The sequence below is a fragment of the Bipolaris maydis genome (genome assembly GCF_028858645.1).
Source record: "Bipolaris maydis strain C4 unplaced genomic scaffold PSV08scaffold_12, whole genome shotgun sequence".
NCBI lineage: Eukaryota > Fungi > Ascomycota > Dothideomycetes > Pleosporales > Pleosporaceae > Bipolaris > Bipolaris maydis.
Window position 1 is genome coordinate 857,384 of NW_027093868.1, and position 25,482 is coordinate 882,865.

The 25,482-nt window shown below is 52.5% G+C and overlaps 7 protein-coding genes across 7 annotated transcripts; 3 read left to right on the forward strand and 4 right to left on the reverse strand.

Moving 5' to 3' along the window:
• Positions 1-1,157: 1,157 nt before the first annotated feature.
• Positions 1,158-4,724, forward strand: PSV08DRAFT_207938 (uncharacterized protein; the record flags this gene model as incomplete). The annotated part of the gene is made up of 4 exons (XM_014224375.2): positions 1,158-1,439; positions 1,499-1,618; positions 1,669-1,761; positions 1,820-4,724. The coding sequence occupies 4 exons, from the start codon at positions 1,158-1,160 to the stop codon at positions 4,718-4,720; spliced, it is 3,396 nt and encodes a 1,131-aa protein (XP_014079850.1). The 3' UTR covers positions 4,721-4,724.
• A 1,750-nt stretch (positions 4,725-6,474) lies between these two features.
• On the reverse strand, positions 6,475-7,700 carry PSV08DRAFT_11270 (uncharacterized protein). The gene has a single exon (XM_014224373.2). The coding sequence runs from the start codon at positions 7,378-7,380 to the stop codon at positions 6,511-6,513; it is 870 nt and encodes a 289-aa protein (XP_014079848.2). The 5' UTR covers positions 7,381-7,700; the 3' UTR covers positions 6,475-6,510.
• Positions 7,701-9,675: 1,975 nt separating this feature from the next.
• PSV08DRAFT_250259 (uncharacterized protein) lies at positions 9,676-11,133 on the reverse strand (the record flags this gene model as incomplete). Its single annotated transcript, XM_014224371.1, has 2 exons — positions 9,676-10,656; positions 10,711-11,133. 2 exons carry the CDS (start codon positions 11,131-11,133, stop codon positions 9,676-9,678), a joined length of 1,404 nt encoding a protein of 467 aa, XP_014079846.1.
• A 5,402-nt stretch (positions 11,134-16,535) lies between these two features.
• PSV08DRAFT_404250 (uncharacterized protein) lies at positions 16,536-19,058 on the forward strand. Its single transcript, XM_014224368.2, has 4 exons — positions 16,536-16,674; positions 16,731-16,747; positions 16,820-16,930; positions 16,983-19,058. Exons 1-4 carry the CDS (start codon positions 16,560-16,562, stop codon positions 18,696-18,698), a joined length of 1,959 nt encoding a protein of 652 aa, XP_014079843.1. The 5' UTR covers positions 16,536-16,559; the 3' UTR covers positions 18,699-19,058.
• Positions 19,059-19,147: 89 nt separating this feature from the next.
• Positions 19,148-20,416, forward strand: PSV08DRAFT_323437 (DnaJ domain-containing protein). The gene is made up of 4 exons (XM_014224367.1): positions 19,148-19,337; positions 19,388-19,405; positions 19,462-19,522; positions 19,597-20,416. Exons 1-4 carry the CDS (start codon positions 19,334-19,336, stop codon positions 20,225-20,227), a joined length of 714 nt encoding a protein of 237 aa, XP_014079842.1. The 5' UTR covers positions 19,148-19,333; the 3' UTR covers positions 20,228-20,416.
• Positions 20,417-20,993: 577 nt separating this feature from the next.
• On the reverse strand, positions 20,994-21,761 carry PSV08DRAFT_250263 (uncharacterized protein; the record flags this gene model as incomplete). The annotated part of the gene is made up of 1 exon (XM_014224366.2): positions 20,994-21,761. The coding sequence occupies one exon, from the start codon at positions 21,759-21,761 to the stop codon at positions 20,994-20,996; it is 768 nt and encodes a 255-aa protein (XP_014079841.2).
• Positions 21,762-22,984: 1,223 nt separating this feature from the next.
• On the reverse strand, positions 22,985-25,481 carry PSV08DRAFT_404252 (prenylated rab acceptor 1). Its single transcript, XM_066093677.1, has 3 exons — positions 25,310-25,481; positions 24,596-25,194; positions 22,985-24,524 (listed from the first exon to the last, which is right to left on the reverse strand). The coding sequence occupies exons 2-3, from the start codon at positions 25,096-25,098 to the stop codon at positions 23,183-23,185; spliced, it is 1,845 nt and encodes a 614-aa protein (XP_065948598.1). The 5' UTR covers positions 25,099-25,194; positions 25,310-25,481; the 3' UTR covers positions 22,985-23,182.
• Between the last annotated feature and the right edge of the window lies 1 nt (position 25,482).

Consider the following 25,482-nt stretch of genomic DNA (forward strand, 5'->3'; position numbering starts at 1 on the left):
ATAGAGATTGTGGTTATAGTCGCCAAGTCTCTTGTCCACAGTAACGCAAGGGTTTGGTCCAAGCGGATGCCTGGTATTTCGTGGGAAATATGGCTAGCATGGGCTGGCTCTGATCATCTTGGGCTGAGGACTGTGCGCCTCTTCGTATGATGACGAATGGCGATCTGAAGCTCGGCATTCAACAGAAGTTATACATAAAAGACTGTATATCCAACACTAACACTGTCTACTTTGTTTGGAGTTTGCTCAGAAAAAAAGCAACTATGTTTTGTCCATTTACTTACCGTAGAGTAGGCATGTCTCAACAAGATAGCTCGGCCTTGACTCGTCGCAGGATCAACCTTGCAGATCAAAACTTGTGACTGCAAGTTGCAAATCGAGGGCAAGTCACGGCCACTCGATTCTCATCGATCACGGTCCGGCAAAGTACTGTAGGTTGCCTTGCAGTGTCCTCTGTATTTGTTGATCAGAGAAGAGAGTGGGGTCCAACAGGCACTATGGATGAGGGTGATGTTTGAGTAGTGCAGACAGTAGCGAATTGCAGATTTATGCAGGGTTTGGCTGTGAGGTGCGCTGTAGGATAAAATAGTGAGGCCGAAGCAAATAGCAAGTGCAACGCTCGCGCTCCTCGCAGCCATGGGTGGAAAGAAACGGGGCTCCAGGCCAAGGGGCAGTCCCATTCGACAACGGTCGCACGCCCTCGGCGCTCTGTTGATAACTCTTTTGTTCTTTGGTCGGGGCCAAAACGGGACGCTGGCGAGGGCAACGTTACGAGTCGCGTGCCCACGTCATTGGTGTTGAGGACCCGTCACAGGCTGGGGCGGCCCAATAGGATAATGCCATGGTATGGAATTGATATAGCTCGAGGAAATGGTTGGTGGTGGTTGACGACGGGGATTCGGGGCTGGCGCTAAAGACGGAACGAGGTGAGGGTGGAAGTGAACGGCTGCTGCGGCAAATGGACGGGGAGCAAGGGCAGAGGTGACCGAGCGCCAGCATACCTCGACTAGCAGGCCCGCACTTGCATGCATAACCACTGCCAGCCATACTTCCTAGTCCTTCTCTACAAGGGCAAAAGTCCCATGTGAGCAGATGCTCCATCTTAGCATCTCCCGGCTGCCCAAGTCCGTGAAAAGAGAGACCCATCGCCCGCCGCCATGGACAATCGAGCGTCGCCGACCCCGCCCACCGCTCGCCCCAAGAATTCGTCGTCGTCCATCACGTCGGCCACCACACCTTCACATACCGCCACACCCTCACAGTCGGCCGCCATGTCCTCGACTTCACGGGCTGGGCGCGGTGGCACTCCGACCGCCAGTCGCTCTGCCTCGAAGCTCGCCGACACCGACCGGCCCACACGCGCCGCCAGCAAGGACAGCCTCAAGCAGAAGATGCTGATGAAGAAGGACGAGGCGCCCCAGCCGAGCAGAGCAGAAGAGGTGCGCGGCTCTGCCCACAAACCGCACCCCACGACCGTCTGTACTAACGCCCGCCACAGCAACTCAAGGCCCTCAAGTCCGAGTTTGACGGCCTCCGCAACCACCTCACCTGCAAGATCTGCGACCGCCTGCTCTACCAGCCCTTCACCATATCGTGCGGGCACACGTACTGCTACACAGTAAGCAGAGCCCTCGCTCCTCTGTGGCCGCCCATTGCTAACCTGCACAGTGTCTCTGCACCTGGTTCGTCAGCAACAAGGCCCGCAAGACATGTCCCGACTGCCGCATCGTCGTCAAGGACCTGCCCGCCCCCGCCTATGTGGTGAGTCAAGTCCAGCCATGCATGCACACGGTGCGCCCTCGCTAACAATGCACTCCAGATACGGGACATGACAAACCTCTTTATATCCCGTGCCGAGCTGCTCCCACTAGGCGAGAGCCTCGAAGAACACAAAAAGTGGCAGAGCGACGAGGCCGACGCTGTGCAGCAGGACAAGGACAACGAGGACCCCCGCACTGGAGGTCTCTTCAAGGGCTGCTTCAGGCTCGCCCACCACCAACGAGGCCCGTCGCTGCAAGTCGTCCGTGATCAAGAAGACGGTGTTGACCGCTGTCCGGTCTGCACCTGGGAACTGGAAGATGGTGGCTGCACTCAATGTGGACTGGTGTTTGACGAGACGGGCGAAGTCTCATGGGGCGACAGCTTCACAGGTTTCAGCGACATGGACGAGATGTCAGAGCACGACACAGACATCGACGGCGAGATGGACTTTGAGAATGGTGAATATGACGACTACGACGACGGTATGGGAGACTGGGGGGCATACCCTCCTGACGACTCAGTAATGATGCGCCGTTTCCTGGAGGCTGGAATACCACCTCACGCGGCCGCCTTTGCTCGACGCCGGCCAGTCACACACAGCGAAGCTGGCAGTCGGCGCTCTTATACCCAAAGTATTATCTCAGACATATACGGTGATGAGATGGACACAGTCGAAGAGGAAGACGAAGAAGGACTAGATGAAGATTCTTCTATGAACGACTTCATCGACGATAGTGGCGTCCAAGCAGCCAGCTCACCAAGCGACGCATCATCCACACCTGGTCCCATGCCTCAACCTTCTGGTAGCAGAGCACAAACAAATGCCAGAAGACGCCGCATAGTCGAGTCTGAAACGTCGTCCAACCGCTCAAGCGTCGTTGAAGAGGAAGAGGACGAGGACGAAGAAGATGCAGGGCCTATTCGCAGGGGAGTGAGGAATTCGGCTCAGACTCGTGCTCTGCATCGAGCAAATGGTTCAAGATCCTCTCATGATAGAGCTTCGTCAGTAGCCACTGATGTCTCGAATGAGGAGGAGCTTGATGAAGACACTCAAGCCTTACTGAGAGAAGAGGGATGGATGCTGCAGCGGGATGAAGACGATGAAATGGGGGAAGAAGATGAAGATGACAGTGATGGAGGAAGAACGACCGTTGGGTGGGAACCGCTTGCGAACTCAAATGACAGAAGCCGAATGGGCGGTTCTCTAACACCTACTGCAGATCGTCCTCGGCCTAGTGCCCCGATCCGACCCCCTTCACGAACCGGCAATACTCGTGTTTTGAATGCCTCCCGTGGCTTGCGTCGAAGACCATCTGTTCCTCCTAGCTCAGCAGCCCCTTACGAGGATGGTGAAGCAGACGACGATGACTCGGATCAAGATGGCGACATAGAGCTGGCCATGAATACATTGCGAACACGCCGCTCACAAGCCCACATGCGAAACGGGGCGGCCTTCTCGAATCCCACCGCCCGCTTCGTTAATCGTGGGGCTGCTCAGGTTGATGGGACAAACGAGGCAGATACTGACGACAACTCGGACACCTCGCAAGGGCATGCACGAGGAGCTCCTCGTGTACAGCGCCGGGAGTACGATCCGCGTATTAGTTGGATGTTTGCTGCGCATCAACAGGCTCTCCAACAGCATCAGATGGCAGGTGCATTGATCGATGTCGAGCCACGAGCCATTACCCCACTTTCTCGTCCCCGTACGAGGAACAGGAACCGACCAAGCCCAGCACAGGCATACTCTCCTTTCCTGCCCCCTGCGCGTCTGAGGACACCGTTGATGGACAACACTTCAAACCTTGCTATGGACCCTCGCATGCCAGTGTCGCCGCCTCGGAGAAGCGCCATGTCTCCGGGATTTCCAGCAATGGCACATAACGGTAATATGAGCCGGTTTGATCGCGCTTCTTCTCTTAGCTCGAATAACAATGCTTCTACTATGACTCCTGGTTCGTCCACTCCCACATCTCAACACTCTATCGATAGCATAGCACAGACACAGGCTGCTGCGGCTATGGATATGATTGATCGTCCGCAAAGCCGTGTTGGTGCTCGTCCCTCTTCAGCGAATAGCCGGAGAAACTCTGGCAATTTTGCTGGTGTCAATGCCTTTCCTCACGCTGGTATGGGATTGCACGTTCAGGGTGCAGCTTTGCCACCCTTTGCCGCCCGAGGCAACCCTTGGGCTGCGTTCGTACAAGCACGTGGCGTGCGGAACCGCAATTCTCGCCAGCTTCTCCGAAATGAGTCTTCTGTCGCCACTTTGCGGCCTGTGAATTCTCGTGTCAACGTTCGAGAAACCGGGGGGCAGCAACAAAGCGCGAGACCTCAGCCATCCCGTCTCAACCTCCGGCCTCAGCCTTCAAGACGTCAGATCAATGCTCAAGCCTCAACGCGTACTCTGCGTGCAAGTGAGCATGGCCGGCCGCCTCCATCACCAACCCAGAATGTACAATCGCCTGGTCAGCCTGCTGCTCGCCCAGCCCAATTGTCACAGGACGAACGCAACATGCGAGCTCGTGAACTTATTGAGACGAGACGACAGGCGCTCGGACAGCGTGAAAACAGTGCCCCTGCACGCACCAATCCATTTACCCAAGGGTTCCAGCGTCCAACCAATCCTGCTGGCTCGCCTCAGATGCAGCAGCCAACAACTGCACAACATATAAGGAGCAATTCCAACGAATCGATCAATTCTACGGGCACGGTACAAGGCGGCTCCGCATCACCGGTGCTTGGCCGGCGTCGGAGCAACCGCAACTTGCACAACCCCTCCTCTCCCGGTCTTCATTCTCCGACACAAGGAACCTACACGGGTCCCGCACCAACATACGCCAACAGCTACTACCGTCCTAGACAGGGCTCTGTGAACGGCACACAGGCACCATACGAGTCCACTTTGACTGCCAACACGAGGAACATGAGTCCCATGATGGCTGGTCCTCTTATCTAGAAAGGCATAATTTATTGTTGGAGAAGAAAAGAAAGCATGATATTTTTCTTCTTCTGCTCTAACGGCGTTCGGGCAGCAAAGACTGCACATTCTTTTGGCATGTTGGGGTGGGGGGTGGGGTTCACGGAGACGCACTTACTCTCTCAAGGATAAATGGATGAGATGGAAACGAGATGAGATGAGATATGATTCAGACAATTCTTTTTTTTCAATTGTGCTTTTTTTCTCTTCTTCGTCTCTTCTTCGTCTCTGCTTTGTTTTTGATTTATTTGAACATTTGTTTCTCCCCCCTGGTTTAGCGGCATCAAAATGCGGTTCCTGTCTTCCAGCGTGTTGTTTTTTTTCTGTCGTGTGTCCAAAGCATTTCACTGGCGTCATTCCTTCTTTTCGTTTTGGCTGCGCAAAGGGAAAGGGGTACTATACCATGACTGCATTGAAGGATTGGGATTCTTAACAGGAGAGGAGAGTGAAGGGAAAAGGATGAAGAGGAGGAGGAGCAAAGAGGGAAACGATCCAATACGATACGATACGATACGATACGATACGATACGAGAGCATCTTCCTATCAGTTTTTCATCTCTTTTTTTCTTTTCTCTTTCTATGTCTCCGTGTTTAATTCATGTAGTTTGCATGTGTATGGAGTCGCAACGTAAGCAACTTTGATTGACCAAACTACAATTTTGGAGGTTATCTTTCTTCCTGGTTTTTCACCTCCTACTGTCATGTGGGAAGGGGGTTGTTTGTGCATACGAACGTGAACCATGGTATACCCCCTACATTTTTTTCGCTGTCCGTACATGTTGCTTAAAAAAAGGCCAGCGTGATCGACGTGTCGCCACACATGTACCCACCATCCCACGCTGGGTGACCACTATCATGAGCTTATGTGAAACATTAAAGTGGGGACTGATTACGCGTGTCAGCACACCACCTTTGCACTGATCCTAGGTATGTACGTACACTCGTACTTTGGATCATATACGCAGCACGGCACTCCATCTGCACACGCAGTCATACCAATTGTAATTCATGTGATAATTTAACTGTACTACACTGTCCCGATAATTTCCACAATTTCTGTAGATACTATGATACTCCATACCGGGCCATATGCCTTTGTTACCATGCGTGATATGTATGTCAACTCCAGAATCCCTGCCGCACCAATGTATGCAACACTGTGTCAGCTTAACAATCTGGTTCCCATCTCCCCAAAAAGCCGTACGCCCCATCCCTACGCATGTGAAAGAAAACAGACATGAAGCAAAATTTCGTAATAATAGTCAGTGCGCCAGGAAGATAACTCGTGGGAGATGGGTCCGGTGGATAAACATCCTGAGACGAAAGCATGAAAATCATGACAGCTAAGCCTAGCCATCTCAACAGTATGAATAATGTTCAAACGACTGTAAGCACCGAACAGGCGCTACATATTTATGTGTGAAGAAGCGGCCGAAAGTATGTCGTGACCGGGGTCCAGCAAATTAGGGTTTCCTCCGCGTGTGCGTTTTTGCAGGCCTCTTTGTATCAATTCAGAACAATTGCTAGAACCGTTTTGACCGCTCGTGAAAGATGGGCGGTGCGAAAGCTAGATGCGAGTAGGATCTTGGGACATAAGATACTCGGTTACACAGATGGAAGAGTAGTGGTACAAGGTCGCGGATTCATTCTCACGTCTCATCTGTCAAGTAGATGGTCCTAGTGACAGCAGAAGTTAGTCACTGCGCAGTTGTTAGAATCACACCGGAAAACCTACCGGAGATATCGAAGGGCAAACGATTGTGCATAGTCTAATCCATGTAGAAGTCACCCTTGAGGATCCGTTCCTGCATGGCATCGGGAACCTTGGGCTTGGGCATTTCACGAACTGGAGGCTCCATGATTGTAACGCTCTTGGCACGGTGGTGCGTCGGGCCAGACATGCCCAGCATCGAAGGGGGGCCGGAAATGGATCCCCGCTCGGCTCGTGATCGGAGGTTCTCAGCGAAATTGTAGCCCTCGCCTGTTGAAGACGACGTTAGCGAGTAGTTTCCAAGTACAGTCTCGGCATGTTCCGCAATAGTTGATGGCCAAATGTACGAAACGGATGTGGATCGCCGTGAGTGGGAATGGGTAAAGGGGCGGAGCAGTGAAGAGGATGAGGGCAATGACTGTGACAATGAAGACAGACCTCGACCTCGACCAGTCGGGGGAGAGGAAGCTTTGTGGATGATGGGTGGTCTACCATTTGGGTTCCCAACACCTCCGTTGCCCTGCCTGACGTCCCGCATTGCACGAGCTCCGAAGCTCAGCCGCCGAGCAAATGGTGTTGCTGGGTTGCTGCTGGCCGAAGGACCGAAGTCGTCCTCAAAAGGACTCTCGTCGACAGAACCAGAGTTGGCGCTAGAGATGCTCTCAGTGCGGGTCCGCGGGGTTTGGAGGAAGGGCGAGGTCTGGCCAGGCGAGGCCCCTAGACCAATCGTGGTCAGTGAGAGCCTTCGCCGCTGGGCGTTGGCAGCAGCTGTAGTGATGGGACCCGAGGACTGCTGTACGCCAGATGGCAGGCCTGCAATGCTGTTTGACCGACCAAACAAGTCGTGGAATGTCTGGCTGGTGATTGAGGCCCGTCGACGAGGGTCTGGAGAGTGGAGGGGAGGGGAGTTCCGGTCGTTAGAAGACATTGTTGGAGAGGGCGATGCTGATCAGTTTGTGATGGTGTACGTATATGTGTGCGTGCGTATGTGGTCTAGTAACAGCAGAGCGGAATGGTGTGGGTGGTTTGCAGAATAGAACAAAGAGTATAGAGAGGAAAGGCAAGGAGGGTGGGACGATTGATATGGCACTAGGCGCACAGACAGGGTCCCCTCGGAGTGTCGTACGTCAGCGGGGTTAATGGCGTGATAAGCGAATCACTCTCTGGCGGGGAATCGCAACTGAAGCAAAAGTAGCGTGACAGGAGACTAACAACAATAGGCAAAGACGAAGAGGTCGGAGAGGGAAGGGAAAGCAGGAATGATAGACAGGAGAGTAATATCGGAGCAGCAGTGCACGTCTTAGCTGCGTTTCCCGCAAGATAGTCTTTGCGCTAGGACCGCAACAGGCTTAGTGCATCTCGTTTCCCCGCAGTGCTTGGACAGCCATGTGGATGGAGGGTGCAGTCGTCGCTCCCCCACGACCAACCACGTCGGCAGGCAACTCGAGCCTAACCGCTGCTCCCCGCAGTAGAGCCCAGTCGGCCCACCCTCAGGTGTCCACAACGACTATCACGATCACCGAGCTCCATTTCCTAGCTAGCACAAGCTTCATCTACGAGCCACCTTGCCACTTCACATGCTTGCTGTTGCTTACTTGTCCATGTATCCGCATCTCGTTCGGGCCATATATCATAGCAGCCACCTGCACATAGCACTCGGGGAGCCATGCGCCTCCAGCTTCTCTTTTTTTTAGTCTTTTTATTTTATTTTTTTGCTCAACCCTTCGGCCTTTCTAAAGGGTGAACGTGCATGAGTTCCCGCTCGTTATCTTGGGAAAGTCATGCGGTCAGTCTAATAAGTGGGCGGCAGTTCCATGGTGACGGGTCCGGCGGAATTTCTCGCGGAAGCGTCCTTTCGGTCACATACATCGCTTACTGCGGGGAGGCAGGGAACAAGCATCAGGCGGACGGAATGAGTAGCTGGGGTTATGTATAAACTCCACATCCTGTTGCTAAGAGTCCTACAAGATAGGGGGTATTGCAAATTGCGGCGTTGGCTAACGCATTGGGCTGCCCTTTCACACTATGAGCGTACAACAAAGACAAGTACGCTTGTGAAAGGGTGTGTACTACTCGTGTGCACTACCAAGTTAGCAAACCGGACTAGCCGGCGACTTACATATACCCATGACGAAGTAGTTCTACTACACATAGATGGGTCTCCAATGATTGGCTCTTGTCAACGTCTGACGCCGATTCTTCTGGCTTGCTCATCATCGAACGCTGGTCTCCCACACCCGGGCAGAGGTAGTGCTTGAGTTGACGGTGCTCTGCGATGTCTACAGGTGTACAGAGCCGTCTGACACAGCGTCTTGCAGGGTACTGTAATTCATCCTGCCGGCGTTGCATAACCTTCAGACTTCGTCTTGACCATGCATGACGCTCTGTCATGGGCTGCATCAGCTCCACATTGCATGGCTCGGCGTTGTTGCAAAGATAGTTGTAGCCGGGCGAACACCTACCCCCCTCGAGCCACTCTGGACGTCGCAGTTTGGCTCTGTGTGGTTGCGGGGCCTGGACTCAGCTGATGGTCATGGTCTAGACGGAACATGGCGTTGTTCGACATTAGTCGATATCGAGTTTCACACTTACATCACCAATACCCTGAGACGGCAGGGTTAAGCCATCCGGCCAATCGCTTGCTTCTTCTTTGTCTTAATGGGATTGTGATAAGAATAGGTTCCGCTAAGCCGAAGCTAATAAATCTTATTTGCTCAAAATACATACACAAAAGAGGGTAAGAAGTGAATTAAATCCCAAGAGTGGCTGGATGAGCAGCCGAAAAAGTGTGTACTGGTGAGCATCCAGAAAGGGTTAAGGATAGAAGAGAAGGGAAGAGAAGAGAAGATGAAAATAAAGGTTGAATCATTCGGCAGGTTCGCATGCCGAAGTCAGTTGGTCAGAAAGAGAGGGGAAGGGGAAGTGGGGAAAATTGAGATTGCGAAGACAGACCAAAGTCAGGCGACCATCAGAAGACAAAGGCAGTGCGATGAAACCGTCGCTATAGACGGCCATCAACTGGCAGAGAAAGACGAGAAGAAATTAGCTGAGCAAGAAAAGAACAAGAAGAAAGGAATGGTAAAAGTGCGCGAAACGCAACATGCCGCCAACGCCATTACGCTGAAGAGAATAGTAAAACGATGCGCCACTTTAAAAGCAAACTTACGGATGATTTCCGTCGTGCGGGTCGTGAAAGAGCAACTTGTTGATCAGACCGCAGCCATTACTGCATCGCTCTCTTCGGTTCTCGTTCACGAACCTCGGATCCAGGCCTCTTGCGGGGTTCATAGACAATGTTGCGGAAAATATTGATGTACTGCAGCGAGGCTCCAGACTCAGTAAGCTTCTTCTCAATGTCCTGTAGGGTCTCCCAATGATTGCGATACACAGCCTCTTGCGGCAAAGACCCAAGGGCGTCGAGGACAAATGGCGAGTCACCATCATCATCATCATCATAAGCTCCAATGAGCGAGACGTAGAGGTTGCTCTGATTGGGGTCAGAGGGAGCTTCCCACTCCCATGTAATGTTCTCGTATGCATTCTCGTTACGGTCTGTTACGCGGTCGAGGATCTTGATCAGAGCTCCAGCTGCACGAACAGCTACATCTTCAACGTGTGAGTGATTCTGGTAAAAATCTTCAATAGCGCAGACTAGTGCTTTGAGCTTCTTTGCACAGCTGGGTACATCGAAACGGAGTGCATCCGGGAATGAATTCGTGGTCGGGCCCTTGGCAACGTACTCCTCCAACGCATTGAAGGTCGACTCGATACGGTTGTCGACCTTCTCGAAGAAAACGCGACTTTCAAAATCTGGATCGACGATTCGACGCACACGAAGATACAGGCTAGCGTCTCTATTGGCATACTCAGTAATGAGGTCCGCCAGATCTTGGTATTTTTTCGAGCGCTCAGATGTCAGTGGCGACTCAGGCCATTTAAACTCTCCAGGCAATTCTTCCTGAGGAGCGAAGCAAGAAAGCATGTCGGTGATCGCTTCCCTCATATCCTCGTCGTCCTCGGGCACTTCGTCATCTCGGTAAACCCACTTCAGATCGTTGGCAATGTTCACTAGGCCTTTGGTATCCAGTATATTATCCGGCTTTACGTCTTCGATCTTGGAGCCGTCTGGTGAAAGATGAAGAGGCGTCTTGACCATATCGTCATAGGCAGTTGACATGATCTGGTCTCCAACCCAGTAGATATGCTTCAATTGATGTTTAGTTTGGGTGTTCAAAAGAATGTCAATGAATAAGCATACCTTGCATGCAATGCCAGTTTCGTTTGCACCACATGAACATCTTGGTCTCCGCAACTCTCCGCCTATAGCTACCGTGATATCATCGTCAAGATAAAAATACTTCTTAGGGCTTCCATCTGGACTTTCTTCATCCTCAGAGATGGCACAGTATTTCATTCTGATGTCTTTGCCCTCCAGTCCCTTCCTCGCTCTCCTACGCAGGTCGTTGTCGAAAGCCGAGACATTGTACTGTAGATTCTTGGTGGATATAACAAGTGAAGGTGTAGGAGAAACTGTAGGCTCAACCGATGGTAGTGGCTGGTCTTGGTTGGAGTGCTCTGATTTAGACGATTGTGAGTAGGCTCTCGCTGCCCTTGCAGCTCCGGCACGAGTGGTTACCATGTCCCCTCCTAGAGAGAGTTTTGAGAATTGCTCTGCTGACATGGAGTGTCTTCGTATTGGGGTGCTTCCATACTAAAAGCCCAGTTGATGGACTATATACCAGCCCGGCATCCCCGGGCTCCACGCCACAACCTTAGCTGATCCATCGTGTAGGCAGAGAAGACGGTCTATCTCATGACGGCGCTTAACGAGGAGCACATCCGTGCCTCAGAGCGTTGAGACGTATGGAGCGGATGTGGCTTGCTCGGGCAGAGCCGAAGTTGAGGAGAAAAGATGTCGACGCCGCACTTCTGCCTGGCTGACCGGAACAGGTGTGGTGGCATGGTGACGGACGTTTGCCGCAAGTCCGCATACATTGGTCTCTTTGTTGCGTCAATTGTCTGTTTCCAGACAACATAACTTTCATAATATCCACTTTTTTCACGGACAACACTGGCAATGCGCCAATGACGCCGCACCAAGAGGCGTACTGCCCAGGTCTGCTTGCTTCGAAGCGACACAGCCTTTTCCCTATATGGTTAAATTAAGGGCGGCCGATGAGCGAGGGATTGCCTTGTCCAGACAATTATCTCGTTTTGCCGCCGTACCTTCATCTCACAAATGCCGCTAAATGGTCGGGCTCAGTTATCGCAGGCTGACCTGGAGTGATAATGCAAGGCACAATGTTCGCGCACCGCAGTGGGGGGCGAGGCTCGTGATCCAACTTGCAGCAGGAACAACAACAATTCGATACAAACGCGAATACGTACCAAGGGCCAGTATGCGAGTATGCTTGCTGTCTCGGATAATCAGCATAGTAGTAAGCCAGGCAGCGAACTCTGCCGTATTTGCAGGCAGCGCTGGCCTGTAATGGCAGAAAGCTGGGAACTGACGTAGGTAGGCCTGGCTTCTGCTCAGCCTCACGGCACGACCGAACCCCTGCATCCATCAGTCACTAGCTGAACCTCTGCCTGGTATAAGGCTGACTGAAGTGGGAGGAGTAATACGCTTCTGGTCAAGCTTCTGACCATGTTAATGGATATATCATGCGCGCCGCACGTCGACGACACCCACACCGCTGAGGGTGCCTTGGGTCGCACATCGCAGGCCTAGGTACCTTGCAAGCTTCCACTTCAGCTGAGGTCGTCATTCTGCATCCTATGACCTTTGGATATGTTTTATTTTAGAAGAGAATTGGGGCTTAGCCAACGGACATACGCTGTCATGAGAAAATGGTGATGCGGTTCACCAGGGATTAAGTGGTCCATGTCCATCAAAGCGCGCTGACCGTTCATACCTCAGGCTATGACAGATCCACGAAGTCCAACACACGACACAGTCTATCACGTTTCGCACTTGGTTTTCAGCAACGTTTTTAATTAAAAGAGGCGGGGCAAACTTGCGCCTCTTGCATGAGAAAATCCGAAGTCGGCCATTCAGAGGTTTCGAGTAACCGCCGCGCGTGTGAGCGAAGCGGAACAGCCCCCCGAACAACAACAACGATGACCGAGCAGTGATCGATGTGAGCCCCGAATTGAGACAAGCCCCCAAAACTGTTCGGTGTAGCAAGTGTGTTGGTGGAGAAGGAGCTGGTGATCTGCGGGCATTATCAAATGCTTTCAATACTTGGTAGTGACACCACGACACCCCCCAAAACACCCATGATTTGGGCCTCGCGCTTACAGCGGAAAAAAAGCGGTGCCAGAGAACACTAAGATTTCTGGATCCCTGAGTTCATGCCGTCGTTCCGGGTTGATCAGATCGATGTGCATTTGCCCTTTCGGTTTAGAAGTAGGTCCACCCTATAAAGTCAGCATACTTGAACACTGACCTAAATTGTGTTCATACCATATCATCACTTACTGCTATCTTCTTCAACGGATGATGCATTGTGATGAGTAGAGCCACTGTTAACATCTTTTTGTGAGCCTCGGCGTCTATGCTTTCCTTGTTCAACCATGTGTCTCATCGAAATGCCACCCCAAGGTAGCCCTGAAAGACTATGGTCGGTATCAATTTCTTCCGGCTTTGGTTGTGCGTATGATGCCCCGGCTTTTCGCTGATTCTCTTCGTCTCGTTCGGCCTCTTCCCTCTGCTCTCTTATTCTGTCACCTTCACTAACTTTAGCTCAAGCAATCGAGGCTGGAGCATACTACTAACGGAATCTTCTTTGAGCCAGTTTGTTTTGTATCTTTCGTCGCTCACTGCGGTCACTGACGTCGGACCAATCGTTCTTGTCAGTTTCTGAGGTTTGCCCACCATGTGTAGATGATTCCTTGGTGGATGACACTGGCTGTTGCGGACTGACCCGCCGGTTATGATACACGTCCTCAGCACACATGAGTGAGGTGATAAAATATGACCCTAGGTTGGCAGAGTGGTTCGCAGGGATGAGACGTTTCTATTAAACGGTACAGGTCTATCTGGGCAGTAAGTTCCAGCGTGTTTCTTGAGGCCATCTATGCTTACAGTAGGAGCGTTGAAGTTATACACATGAATTAAAGTTTTCTTTTACCAATACTCCAGACGCAATTGTTGTTGCCCTTGTTTGAGCTAGAGAACTGGTAAATAACAAAGGACTGGACGAATATATATTGGATTTTGAATGGTATTTTGAGCGGTTGGGACTGGGGGAGTACCATTTGTTGCGCTCTAGAACTGGGGCGCAGGATTAGTATTTATGCTATCGCCCGGTGCCGATACAAGTACCTTTTAGGTGTAGGGTGGGGTTGGTATCATAGTGTTCGAGGCGATACAAGACATCAGCATCCTTCGCTTGCTGTAAAGCTAGGAAGTTTGACGGCTTTGGGAAATAGGGTAAGCTAGCGGAGGGTGCTATGTGCTTGAACGGGGACGATCTGCGAGAGATGGCAGCAGACTTTGGAATCCAGCACTGCGGATAGCAAGGCTGCTCGTCCGGTATTACGGAATAACTGCATGAACAGGGGTCGTCATCGTAGAAGCTGACGATGCCATTGCAGTCGGGCTTGTGCGCCCGGCTAGTACGGGAACTGGGGAATATCGTACATGAAAGCCTGTGCTCAAATCCACAGTGGAATGACGATCGAGTAGATGAAAGGATGCCATTGGTACGTCCGTACAAGATATTCGACGTGCAGCCAATCAAGAGTGGATGTCTATCCAATAGTACATGATTACCGGTCGACGGGTGAATCGAATGACGCGTGAAGATACCCAGCATCTCAGCCTCACGCTCCCAGGGGCCGAAAGGGTGGTTTTGCTCGTGTCTCTATATGGCCGCTAGCTGACTGTATTGCCATAACTCAGCTCAGCGACGTCGTCTCACAACCGAAGGAATTGCAATCATTCGCGCTGTTCTTTTTTTCTTTCAGAGGACTTGAGCATCTTGGCAGATGTACGTGCTGGGCGATTCAACTGTCCCTGATTTTGCTGGCAATGTAATTCCTGAAATAATAATGAAGTGGAGCTAATAGCAAGAAAGACCGTCATAGGAGACCGAAGGTAGTTTGTTCAGTGCAAGGTTGGAGCAAGGTACAAGACCGTCTATGGAAGGAGCGAACAGTGGGCGATGAGTAGGCATGGTGGAAGCTGCGGTCGGAATCTGGCTCGCTAAGCCTAACAAGGACGGCTAGGCAAGTGTTGTGTTTTCTGATTCGACCGTGTGTGGTAAAACACTAGGCTCAAGGGTTTCCTGACCGCCCTAGTCGCCATGCTTCTGTGCATCGACCCACATTGTGGACGTTGGCCTGCCGTTGTTGGAAAGGTGAGATGCGGTTGTGGTGAAGAGGCCGTGTCTATTTTTTCTGGCACTGAGCTCGATATGTCTGGGCTGGCCGAAGACGGCGTCTGCCGTGCCGTCAACGTGGCGGATCCTTTGGACTCATTTGCACCCTTAACCATATGGCTGGTTTGCATGTGCTTCCACAAAGACAGTGTGATCACGTGTGTATAGTCGGTTCACAAACCGGAACACTGATGGTACATGTGCTGTGTACGGGTATGAGGAAGTCTGTTTGGCCGTGCGATTGAGAGCGCTAGAGACCATGGCCGTATCCAGCGCACTTGGTTTTGCAACCGCCCGCAGTTTCCCCTCGGGCGGCTTACAACCTGCTCGGTGGGTTGAGTGTGGTATGGGCAGCCTGGATGCAGGCGAGCGTGTCCTTTGATGGCTGACAAGCCCATGGCCGGTGCACACTCAGTGTCACGCAGGATGCAGTGTGGGAAGGGCATGTATGTCAAAATATAGTCCTACACATCTAGAAGACGGCAATGGGTAGGGTGGAGAAGACACGGCTCTGCTAAAAACCAATATTAATCTTCCACCGAGAGAAAATGTTGCTTCCAGGCCATAGAGAAGTGAACCTGGGAGCAGGCAATGGTGGCTTGACAGCATGGGCTGTGTAGGGCAGCAGCGCCTCGCCAAACGACAGACATGAATCGTTGGGGATGGGAGGCACGCGTTGCCCGTGGTAGGGTACACTGCACGCCGCTGTTGTTGGAAGACAAGAGGGACAGCAGCAATCTTTTTGAGGTGGGAGAAAATCCATCAAGCGCGCTCGGACCACGTGCTTTGTCATCCATCTTGGCAGCGTGCCGTTGAAATTCTCACTGCAGCCCCGACTCGGCTTTCTCTTCTTTACACACAATCATACAAATGGACGATTAATCAACGGCTATAACGAGCTTGCAATCTCTATAGTTGTCATATTTGCGTCTTAGATGAACCCGGCACTTTTAGGCTTTTTGCATCCTTTTCAATGCTGCTTGAAGCCACCTGCGTGACCATACATACCTCGATGCTTGAGCTCCCATTGGAGTACATGGAACATACTGGACGATACATGCACCTGTCTAGACGCATGTCGTGTCAGCTGCGCAGTCGACTTGACACGGCGGAAAGTATGTGTCGGCAGTACATGCTTACACATGTGCTGCTGGGCCCAGAGGAGCGGGAGATGAGCATGGAGTCTGCAGGCGTGTCTGGTAATAACCCATCAGCAACTAACAGGCCCTTTGCATTGCGTGTCGGCAGCATCGGCGGCTTGGGAGAGGCCCAAGTACGGAGGCCGTGTCCAATGCCGCTCACCAAAGCCTTGTCGCGTGGGCAAATTGTCTCTGTGCTGCCCGTAGCCGATTGCCCATTCGTGTGGCCATGACGACGCCTCTGGTGGAGTGTAGTAAAGCTCAGACAGGGGCGTGGTGCTGTATATAGCCCGAGCCGCCGAGACGCAGGGTTCTGGAGCTTTGCGGGATGCCATGTGCGTATGAAGATGGAACAGATGGGCTACTCGTCATTGCGTTTGAACTAAGTGCCCCTTCGCTGTCTGCCCCTTCGCTGCTCATGTCCACCTTTGCCATGGAAACGTCTTTTTTCGCATAGTCATCTTACCAACCCGCCACCTGCCGTCCCTCGAGCCCCCTTTCTCCCCGCGCATTGCTCCCGTGCACCTTCAACCGATCTCCCGACTCTACCTCCGACGCCCAACCGCTTCCTCTCTCGACACGACATGGCGTCTGCCCTGAACAAACGCCAGCAGGCGCGTAACGAGCGCACATTACAGGAACTCATCAAGTCGGTCCCTGGAAATGGAAACTGCGCAGACTGCGGCGCGCGCAATCCAGGTATGCAATCCCCAGGCGCATCTCGTTCCACGCACACGCTAACAACGGCTACGCAGGATGGGCAAGCTGGAGCGTGAGTCTCCCACATTCCTTGGCCCCGACACCCGTCTCCCGACTACGAACCGGACGCTGACATGTGCTGTAGCTGGGCATCTTCTTGTGTATGCGATGCGCAGCCTTGCATCGCAAGCTGGGCACGCACATCTCCAAAGTCAAGTCGCTGAGCATGGACAAGTGGGACAACGCCCAAGTTGATGTAAGAGACGCGACATGCACTATGGGCGCATGGGTGCTGATCAATGTTGTAGAACATGAAGCGCATCGGCAATGTCGAGTCCAACAAGACATACAATCCCCGTAACGTCAAGCCGCAAATACCCATCGATATCGACGAGGTAGACAGTGCTATGGAACGGTACATCAGGGCAAAGTACGAGCAGAGAATATACCTCAACGATTCACGGCCAGGCACACGGCAAAACACAGGTAGCACGAGCTCAGAAGACCGACCGCCGCCATTACCGCCCAAGCCAAGTGGTCGCTTTGGATTCGGGCTGCGTAAAGCTGCAACTTCGCCGCGCAACATAACACCTCCCATCTCCCCAGGTCTCGAAGAATTCCGACAAGATTTGTCCCCACCCCGAGTAAACAAGCCTTCGCGCGTGTTTGGCTCCAATGTACATACATCAGGCGACGGCATGGACTCCAAACTAGCCACACTTCGGGACATGGGCTTTCCGGATGAGAAGCGCAACTCCACTGTACTAAAGGGTCTGAATGGGAACCTCGATCGAGCTGTTGAGGCTCTGATACGACTGGGCGAACAAAATCCTGTCAAATCAAGAAGTACCACGCCAACTCCGCCTACGAAGCCTGTGGCCAACGGTCTATCTTTCGATACTGTACCCGCCGCCTCATCGTCTACGAATCCATTTGATGCTCTAGATGCACAAGCCCAGGCTCCTCAACAGCAGGTATTCTATGGAGGAGCTCAAGGACAGCAGTCATATGCTTCAAATTCTTACAATCCATTCTTATCACAGGCATCCCAAGCTTATACCCAGCAGCAGGTCCCCCAGCAGCAACAGCAACAACGACAGCAAAGCGTTGGATACCTACCAAATCCTTGGGAACAGCAGCAACAGCAGAGCCTCGAACAATCTTTCCAGAATATGCAAGTCTCGAGTTCACAGCCTCAACAACCACTGTTCCCAAACCGAACTGGCGGTTATGGACAATCACAAACCTCGTACGCTCAAACGAACCCGTATCTCCAACCTTTCGCGCAACCTTCTATGCCACAGGTACCCGAGCAGTACAACTCCTTCATGGCCCCACAGCAACCGCAGTACCAGTCCATGTCTAGCCCTTCAAGTCCAGGAAACCCCTTCCTAAAGTCGTCTCAAAGCCAAATATTCACACCGACTAACATGGGAAGCTCAAATCCTTTCGGACAATCACCCTTCCAGCAGCAGGCAACGCAGCCACAGTCAGTTACACCCCAACAGCCAATGCCTAATCCATGGTCGCAACAGCAACAGCAACAGCAGCTACAACAACAACAAAGTCAAGTTCCAACTCCTCAGCCAGCAAACCCTTGGCAAAGTCAATCTGGTTACCAAGCCCAAACCCAGACCTCTGTTCAAAACTACCAGAGCCAGCAGCAAAGCTTCCAGAATCAACAACAATTATACCAGCAACAAAGTTCCAACCCGTTTGATAAGAACGCTTCGATTCTCTCCTTGTACAACCAACCACAGGCGACATCTCAGCAGCCAGCACAGCAACAAGTTCAACCAACAGGTACACAGGCCCCAGTGCCAGCCGCACCAGCTACGCAAGCACCCGGCCAGTCGAATCCATTTGCTAGCATGTCTGCTGCGCCCCAAGGCCAAGCTTTGTCAGCTGCACAGACACCGGGCGTGAGACATGTTAGCAACGAGAGTGTGGATTTTGCTGGACTAATGGGTGGACGTCATTCGCCTGATGCCTTTTCTGGACTAAGCTCTAGCTTCCGACGTTGAAGATGCTTGCTAGATCGCATGACATTGATGTACAGCTAAAGTAGCATGTTTTCTAAATTTGGAGGAAAGCTAATATTGGATAAATCGAACGAGTGTTTCGGGTGGTGCTGGAAGGTTTTGGGAGACTGACTTGTTGTATGATACCTGGTGGGTAGGAGCGGCGCCACATTACCTATGATCATAATTGCTATCTCATTGTAGTTAAGTCTGTGTATGAGAAAGTGGTTAGTTCTGGATGTCACGTTCATGTGCTGTCTGTAATATTGGCATCTTGGTAGCTGGGAACGAACGCTTCTTCTCTGTAGCCTTGTGTGCTGGACATTTGTTTCATGTTTCTTGTTCGACTAGATCAGGCTAGTGTTAATTACATAAGTTAATAATATATGCGGGTCTTTTTTTTTTGGAGTGAAGTGGGAAAACGATTGCTTCACGTGCAAACGTGGGTCAAGTTCGCGTCTACGTCATTGCTATCTGAACCCGCGTACCTGAATCTTGACTCCCACCCATGCGCCACGTTACCACCTATCACTCTTCCATACCAAGAAATCTACCTGAAGCCCCGCTAGAAGTTACTTCGTACCTAAGTTCCAGACAACCGTATCTCTAGATTTCGGTCCATCAAGCGCCTGTGCATCATGGGTGAGCTTCACAGCAGCCTAATGGGCAGACCTTCAGCTAATACTCCACAGCATCTTCCGTAGACTATTGTAAGGCACTCTTACATACCCACTTCATATCACTGTGATCTTACACAATACCGCAGACAAAGTTCTCGAAATCGACGTCAAAGCCTCGCAACAGCAAATCCGCGATGCCTACAAAAAGTAACCATTGCCTCTACTACACTCAGCCCTCCAGAAAACGTCCACTCTCTAACAAACCATGTGCACCTCACCAGAGCCGCACTAAAGCACCACCCGGACCGCGTGCCCTCAGACTCGCCCGAGCGCGCAAGCCGCACAAAGCGCTTCCAGCAAATCAACGACGCATACTACACGCTCTCGGACGCCACGCGCCGCCGCGACTACGACGCTGCTCGCACATACAACAGCTTCACAGGCACCACGGCAACGCCCGAGCCGGAATTTGACGAGGAGATACCTCACAATGCCAACGCCAACGCGGGTGCCGGTACAGGATTCGCCCAAGGCTTCCCCTGGTCTGCATTCGGCTTCGGATCCGCGCCAGCAGGCACAACGGAAGAATCGCACAACCGCTTCTCTGAAGAGCAGTTCGGCGGCATCTTTGAAGAGATGCTGCGCGAAGAGGGCATGGCGGATGCAGAGGCGCATCCTACAGGCAAGTTCTGGAGTTTAGTCGGCGGGCTGAGTGGCGGTGCCATGGGATTCATTGTGGCTAATTTTCCCGGTATGGTGGCTGGCGCTGTCGCGGGGAATCGGTTGGGCGCGGTGAGGGATGCCAAGGGTAAGAGTGTTTATGCCGTCTTTCAGGAGATGCCGCAGGCGGATAAGGCGAGGTTGTTGAGTAGCCTTGCGGCTAAGGTGTTTGCTAATGTAGTTTCTGCCTAAGGGGGAGATTGCGAGGTTGGGCTTTTGGGAGGGTTTGGGCGCGAACATGGACGAGCCTTAATCTATCATGAATAGATGATGATGATGATGGGATATCCTGAACAAGGGAAATGATTTCTGGCCCTTTTTTTTTCCTTATATTTGTTCTTAGGTTGGATCTTGGGATACGAATATGACATGACATTTTGAATATGATGGGCCCCATCTTTGAACTTGGAGCACGAAGTGAACATCTCATGGGGAGCATGAAAAACCGAAGAACGGAGTTGAATCATATTGCAATTGCGCCTCATGAAAGTAAGGGATAAGGCTTTGACAGCCTAACACCTCTTCACAAGGGGAGGGATATCTCTAAAGGCAAGAAAAAAAAACCAGAACTGGCACAAAACAAAACAAAACAAAACAAGCGATATTTCCGAAATAAGAAACAAAGAAGTAGAAAAAAAAACCCCCCCAAGGGAAATATGAATCCAAGGTATATCCAACCAAGGCAACACTTTCCAAATCGTAATCCATCATAAGTCGTACAGCACACGTGTTTATGTATATCTCCATCTCTTCCCCGTACTTTTTCCCCCTTCCCTTTCCATCTCTTTTTGTTTTTTTTCACACGTACCTCCCCCAAGCTCTTATAAGGGCGAACTTCAAAACGAGCCCATATCGCCCCTAGACAAGCTGCCGACGACTCTGGCAATGGTGAAGATATTCTCCGCAGTTCCTAGATTGGGAAAAAAATGGTCAACCCTTCATCTCCTGATGGAAGTCGTTAGACGAATTTAGACGCCATACTCGCCAGGGTCGCCAGACCGCCGATGCCGCCAGCCACCTTGTCCATGTCCATGTTTTGCAGGCTGGCCATCATGCCACCGCCGCCGTTGGCGGGGGCGTTTGTCGGGGGGCCGCTCCGTCGGGAGGAGGAGGTATATGTGTCGCGGCCGTAGCCCTGGCTGCCGTAGTATCCGCCGGCGGTGCTACCGCGGTGCTGGGGCTGGTTGCCCATCTGGGGGAGGTTGACGCCGAATTGGCGGGCGAGCTTGTGCAGGACGCCACCGGAGACGAGGGGCATGATGATCATGAAGAAGACCTTGTAGGGGTGACGCTGGGCGTAGCGCCAGATTTCGCGCAAAAAGTGCTGCAGCTTCTTGTACAGGTGCTGCATGTAGTTGTCGCGGGGCGAGCGCTTGTACCGCGATGTCGAGCTGTGGTGGCGCGACGACGACGAGTAGGACGATGAGGCGTAGCCCGGTCGGTATGACGACGAGCGCCGGTTGGGCGAGACGGAAAAGGGGTTCCAGCTGCTGCCCATGGTGGCGCGTGGATGCTTGGAATTGTTCGAACCCGGGGTCAAGATCGGGGTTGAGGATGAGGATGAGGATGCAGGTGCAGGAAGAAGAAGGATTGGTTTTGGTCGGAGACAGGCAGTGAGTGGCAAGGCGCTTTTTGTGGATGCGGGACCTTGTTTAGTAGAGGCGTGGGCGCGGGCAACCGAAGGCGGGATGCGGTGCTGTAAAGTGTAATTGTCGGCCCAGCGCATTCAGGTGCAGTAGTGACCGATGTGATGGGACGGATTGGCCCAGATGTGGCGATGCCTTTGTGAAACAACTGCAAGTATGACTGTTTTTTTATGTTGGTGGTGGTTGTTGTTGTTGTCAGAGTTGCGGGTTGGCCAGCGCAAGATATTCACTAAAAAGCCTTGGACGGCGGCCTTGTTTCAAAAGACAGTGGTAATGCCGGTGAAGAAAGTGGGTCTCTTTTGGGCTTCAATCAATCTTGTCGGTCTCTTTCTCTGTCGTCCCTACTGGCCTTTTCTTCTTTGCCTCGTTTCTGTCGCCCAATGTGATGTCGGGCTCTTGGGCGGTCGGTTCGGCTCAGCTAGCTAGCCCTGTTTTTTTACGAGGCGAGCAGACAAGAACAATCGGTGACAGCCCTATATGTATGTATCGTCGCCCAAACAAAGCTATGGCACCAGATGCGTGGCCGTGCACAGCGGGCGGAGAAGTGAATGACTTGACAAGGACCACGTCAACGCGGCAAAGGGACCATAAATACAGTCTTGTTCGCACGGTTGGGGTAACGAATTGGCTGGTCGAGAATGACGGGTGACAGCTCGGGCTGGTGAAAGATATGCGCGCGAACTTGTGGAGCGGAGGAATGATCGTCGCAGACTGGCCGCACGCTTGGAGGGACTAGCTGACCGCTCTTTGCTGACTTGGGGCCTCTTTGGCCTCACGTTACTGTCCATCCCTGCAGGTACGTTGCCGCCCGGCACCCCCAACTGGGCCGGCTGGCAACTTGTGCCGAAGCCATCTGGCCTACTTGTGCACATGCACGTGTGCGATGTTGTGCGTGAACCCTTATGCACGACCCGCTAGACAGCCAGTGTATCTAGTAGTACACGATAAAGAGACGCTGGCCGCCAGAGTGTCCGTCCCGCTTCCCTGGTTGCATCCAAGAAGAGAGCAAAAAAATTCCTTGCACCGTAGTGGGAAGAAGAAACCTCTTCGTTGTGCATCCTTTCCGTGTGCAGGCCCGCGCTCACCATCCCTGTGCCACGAATGGGTCAGGAATGCAAGACAGACGTTCGAGACCAACCGTTGCAGATGCAGCATACGCAACATGGTATTCAACAAGTCGTGCAGGGGTCTCGATCCAGCACATGGACGCCTTCTTGCATGCTGTCTTTGCCCTCTTGAGACAGCCCTGGTGCCGTTTGCACGCTCAAATCGGCTGACTGTTCGGGACAGCACACAAGTAGTGGAGAAAATTAAAAGATAGAGTTACTTGGACACCACGAATACAAAAGGGCCCACTACATACGTGGCTACGTCTGACTCCAATCTGCCGTCATCCAACCCTCGCCAGGATACCAGATAGTTGAATCCAACACGCCACATCGGGAAGCCATCGAGAATCAAAGTCCGACTCGTGACGAGGTAGCAGCACACCATCACCCTCTCAGCCTTTCTTCTTACTACCTTTACCTCCCTTGCGCCGTCGCTCACCTCCCTGACCATTGCCACTGTCTTTTGTCTTTCCTTGGACTTGCACCGCAGTCGCCGAGCTAGAAGGCTGTGTGCCCGGAGTTACGACGTCGTTGTGTCCATCTTGACTGACAACAACATCTGCCACTCGCCGTACCGGTACCGGTGCAGGTGCTAGAGGAGGAGCCGGAGGGACACGCCGTGGAACCGATGCATAGCTGGCCTCCGAAACCACCGAGCTGAGACTTCGAGTGTATTGCGGTTGAGGCGAAGTTGGCGATGAAGACGAAGTTGGGCTAAAGTTGTGATACTGGTACGGCTCCACAGGGAACGGCACAAGGCGGGCAGACTGAACAGACGATGATCCAGTGCGGGCGTCAGCTGGCACATCAGCTTCGTAGGCTGTTTGTCGATATGATGGCTGATTGTCCGGCACCAGAGGCGATTCAGGCTGAAAGTCGTAAACCGATTCCGGAAACGAGCCTAGCATATTGATGGAAGGAGCGCGGTGCAGAGGCATTGCGACGTGGCGGCCATTATCAGACGCCGAACGGGATGTTGGATGCACAGGTCCTTGCCCACGGACCAGACTGCCTTCATATGCATTAATCGGTGCATAAGTAGATTGTCCGTCTGGACCAGGCACAACGAAGCCTGGCGGCATTGCATGACTTTCTGTCGTGGATGCAGTCGACGTACGTTTGTGCGCACTCGGCCGCTTTTCCTTCTTGGACTTGGAGCCGGGCATCGACGTTCGCTGCTGGCTCTTCTTTGAACGTGACAAAGCATCATGCTTCCCAGTCGCATCGTAGCTCAAAACACTAGCGGTATCTTTGGATGATGAAGCACTGCTAGGTCGAGGCTGCGGCTCGGGACGTACCGCAGGGGCTCGTGCACCATAGAGTCGTGATTGATATGCGTCGAGTTCTTCCGCACTGAGTGAAACATCTGTATTCCCTGCTGCCCTGGCTACGCGGATCTTGTCAAGCACCCGCCGAAAGAGCATCTCTTCCACTTCGGCCGGGTTGATCGTTTCGCCCGGTCCACCAAAGTACTCTTCACGATAACCTCGATAACCATGCACAGGTCCGTGCATAGGCTCCGCTAAAGCTGATGTCCTCCGTTCCCACGCTCTAATATCCATATCATTAAAGTATAGCTCATCTGGATCAATCTTCTTGCCATCCAATGCCGGTTCAAACGCCCCCTCTATTGTAACACCGCCATTTTCGTCATCGCTTGACAATTCTTGAAATCTATGCACATCGTCCACCCCCTCAAAGTATCTCCCCACACCCGACGAGCCCCCTGGTGGTCTTCCCCAGTGGGGCATAGTGTAAGGAGTTCGCGGCCGACCACCTAGACCGCCTCCTCGGAAAAAGCTGACTCGATTGGCTTGTCCATGAATGCGGCGTGGCCCACGACAGTCACACCAGTCGCTCCAATGAGCCAGAGAACAGTGGTGAAGGGTGAGGCCCAGAGACCGAGAGGAACTGCAATGACGAACAGCGTGGTGTATAGTTGAGAAGTGGTTGCGCGCCAGCTGCCAAGTTCAAGATCATTGCCCTCGAGCTTGCCGATACCGTACATGCCTCCGACGACCAGACAGATGACAAAAAGGAGCATCAGATTGGTCAGCAAGCTGTAGATGCTGAGCATGACGAAGACAGCAGCATAGTTGCTTGAGAAGTAGCCCAGGTTGTAGTTGACTCTGCTCTGCACTTCACCAAAGTTGGCGGGCTTGGACATGCGCTTGACATCGAAAAATTCGCTAATGGGTCGCAAATTGGCGAAGCGCGACGAAACCGACGTGGAGCGCAGGCTGTCAAAGCGACCGCCAAAATTCATCCGCGAGGTTAGCGCATCGATGGGAATGCTGAAACGCGACATGGTGGAGGGTGTGTAGTTGGAAGGTGGATGGAAGGTGGGTAGCGGTGTCTGGTAATGGTCGTCGGGAGTGAAGGGCCTATTACTGGGCTTGGAAACCTACAGGCGAAACCGTGGTTAGCTGCTGGTGATATGGGAGGAGAAGAACGGGTTGGAGATGTGTCCTCAGGGCAAGGGGAGGAGGGGCAATTAATCTAGTAAACGGCTGCCTTACGGGATGGGAATTAGTCGTCCGAGGCTTGGGAAGGTGACGCGGCGTGCGCAGAGGCCGAGTAAGAAAAGAGAGTGTGGTGTAGAAGGAAGTGGAATGGGTGTCGTCGCCGATATGGCAACTTTTGTTGGCCGTCCCTGCCCCTGCCGCGAATCCCGTGGCTCAGGGTCGTGCTG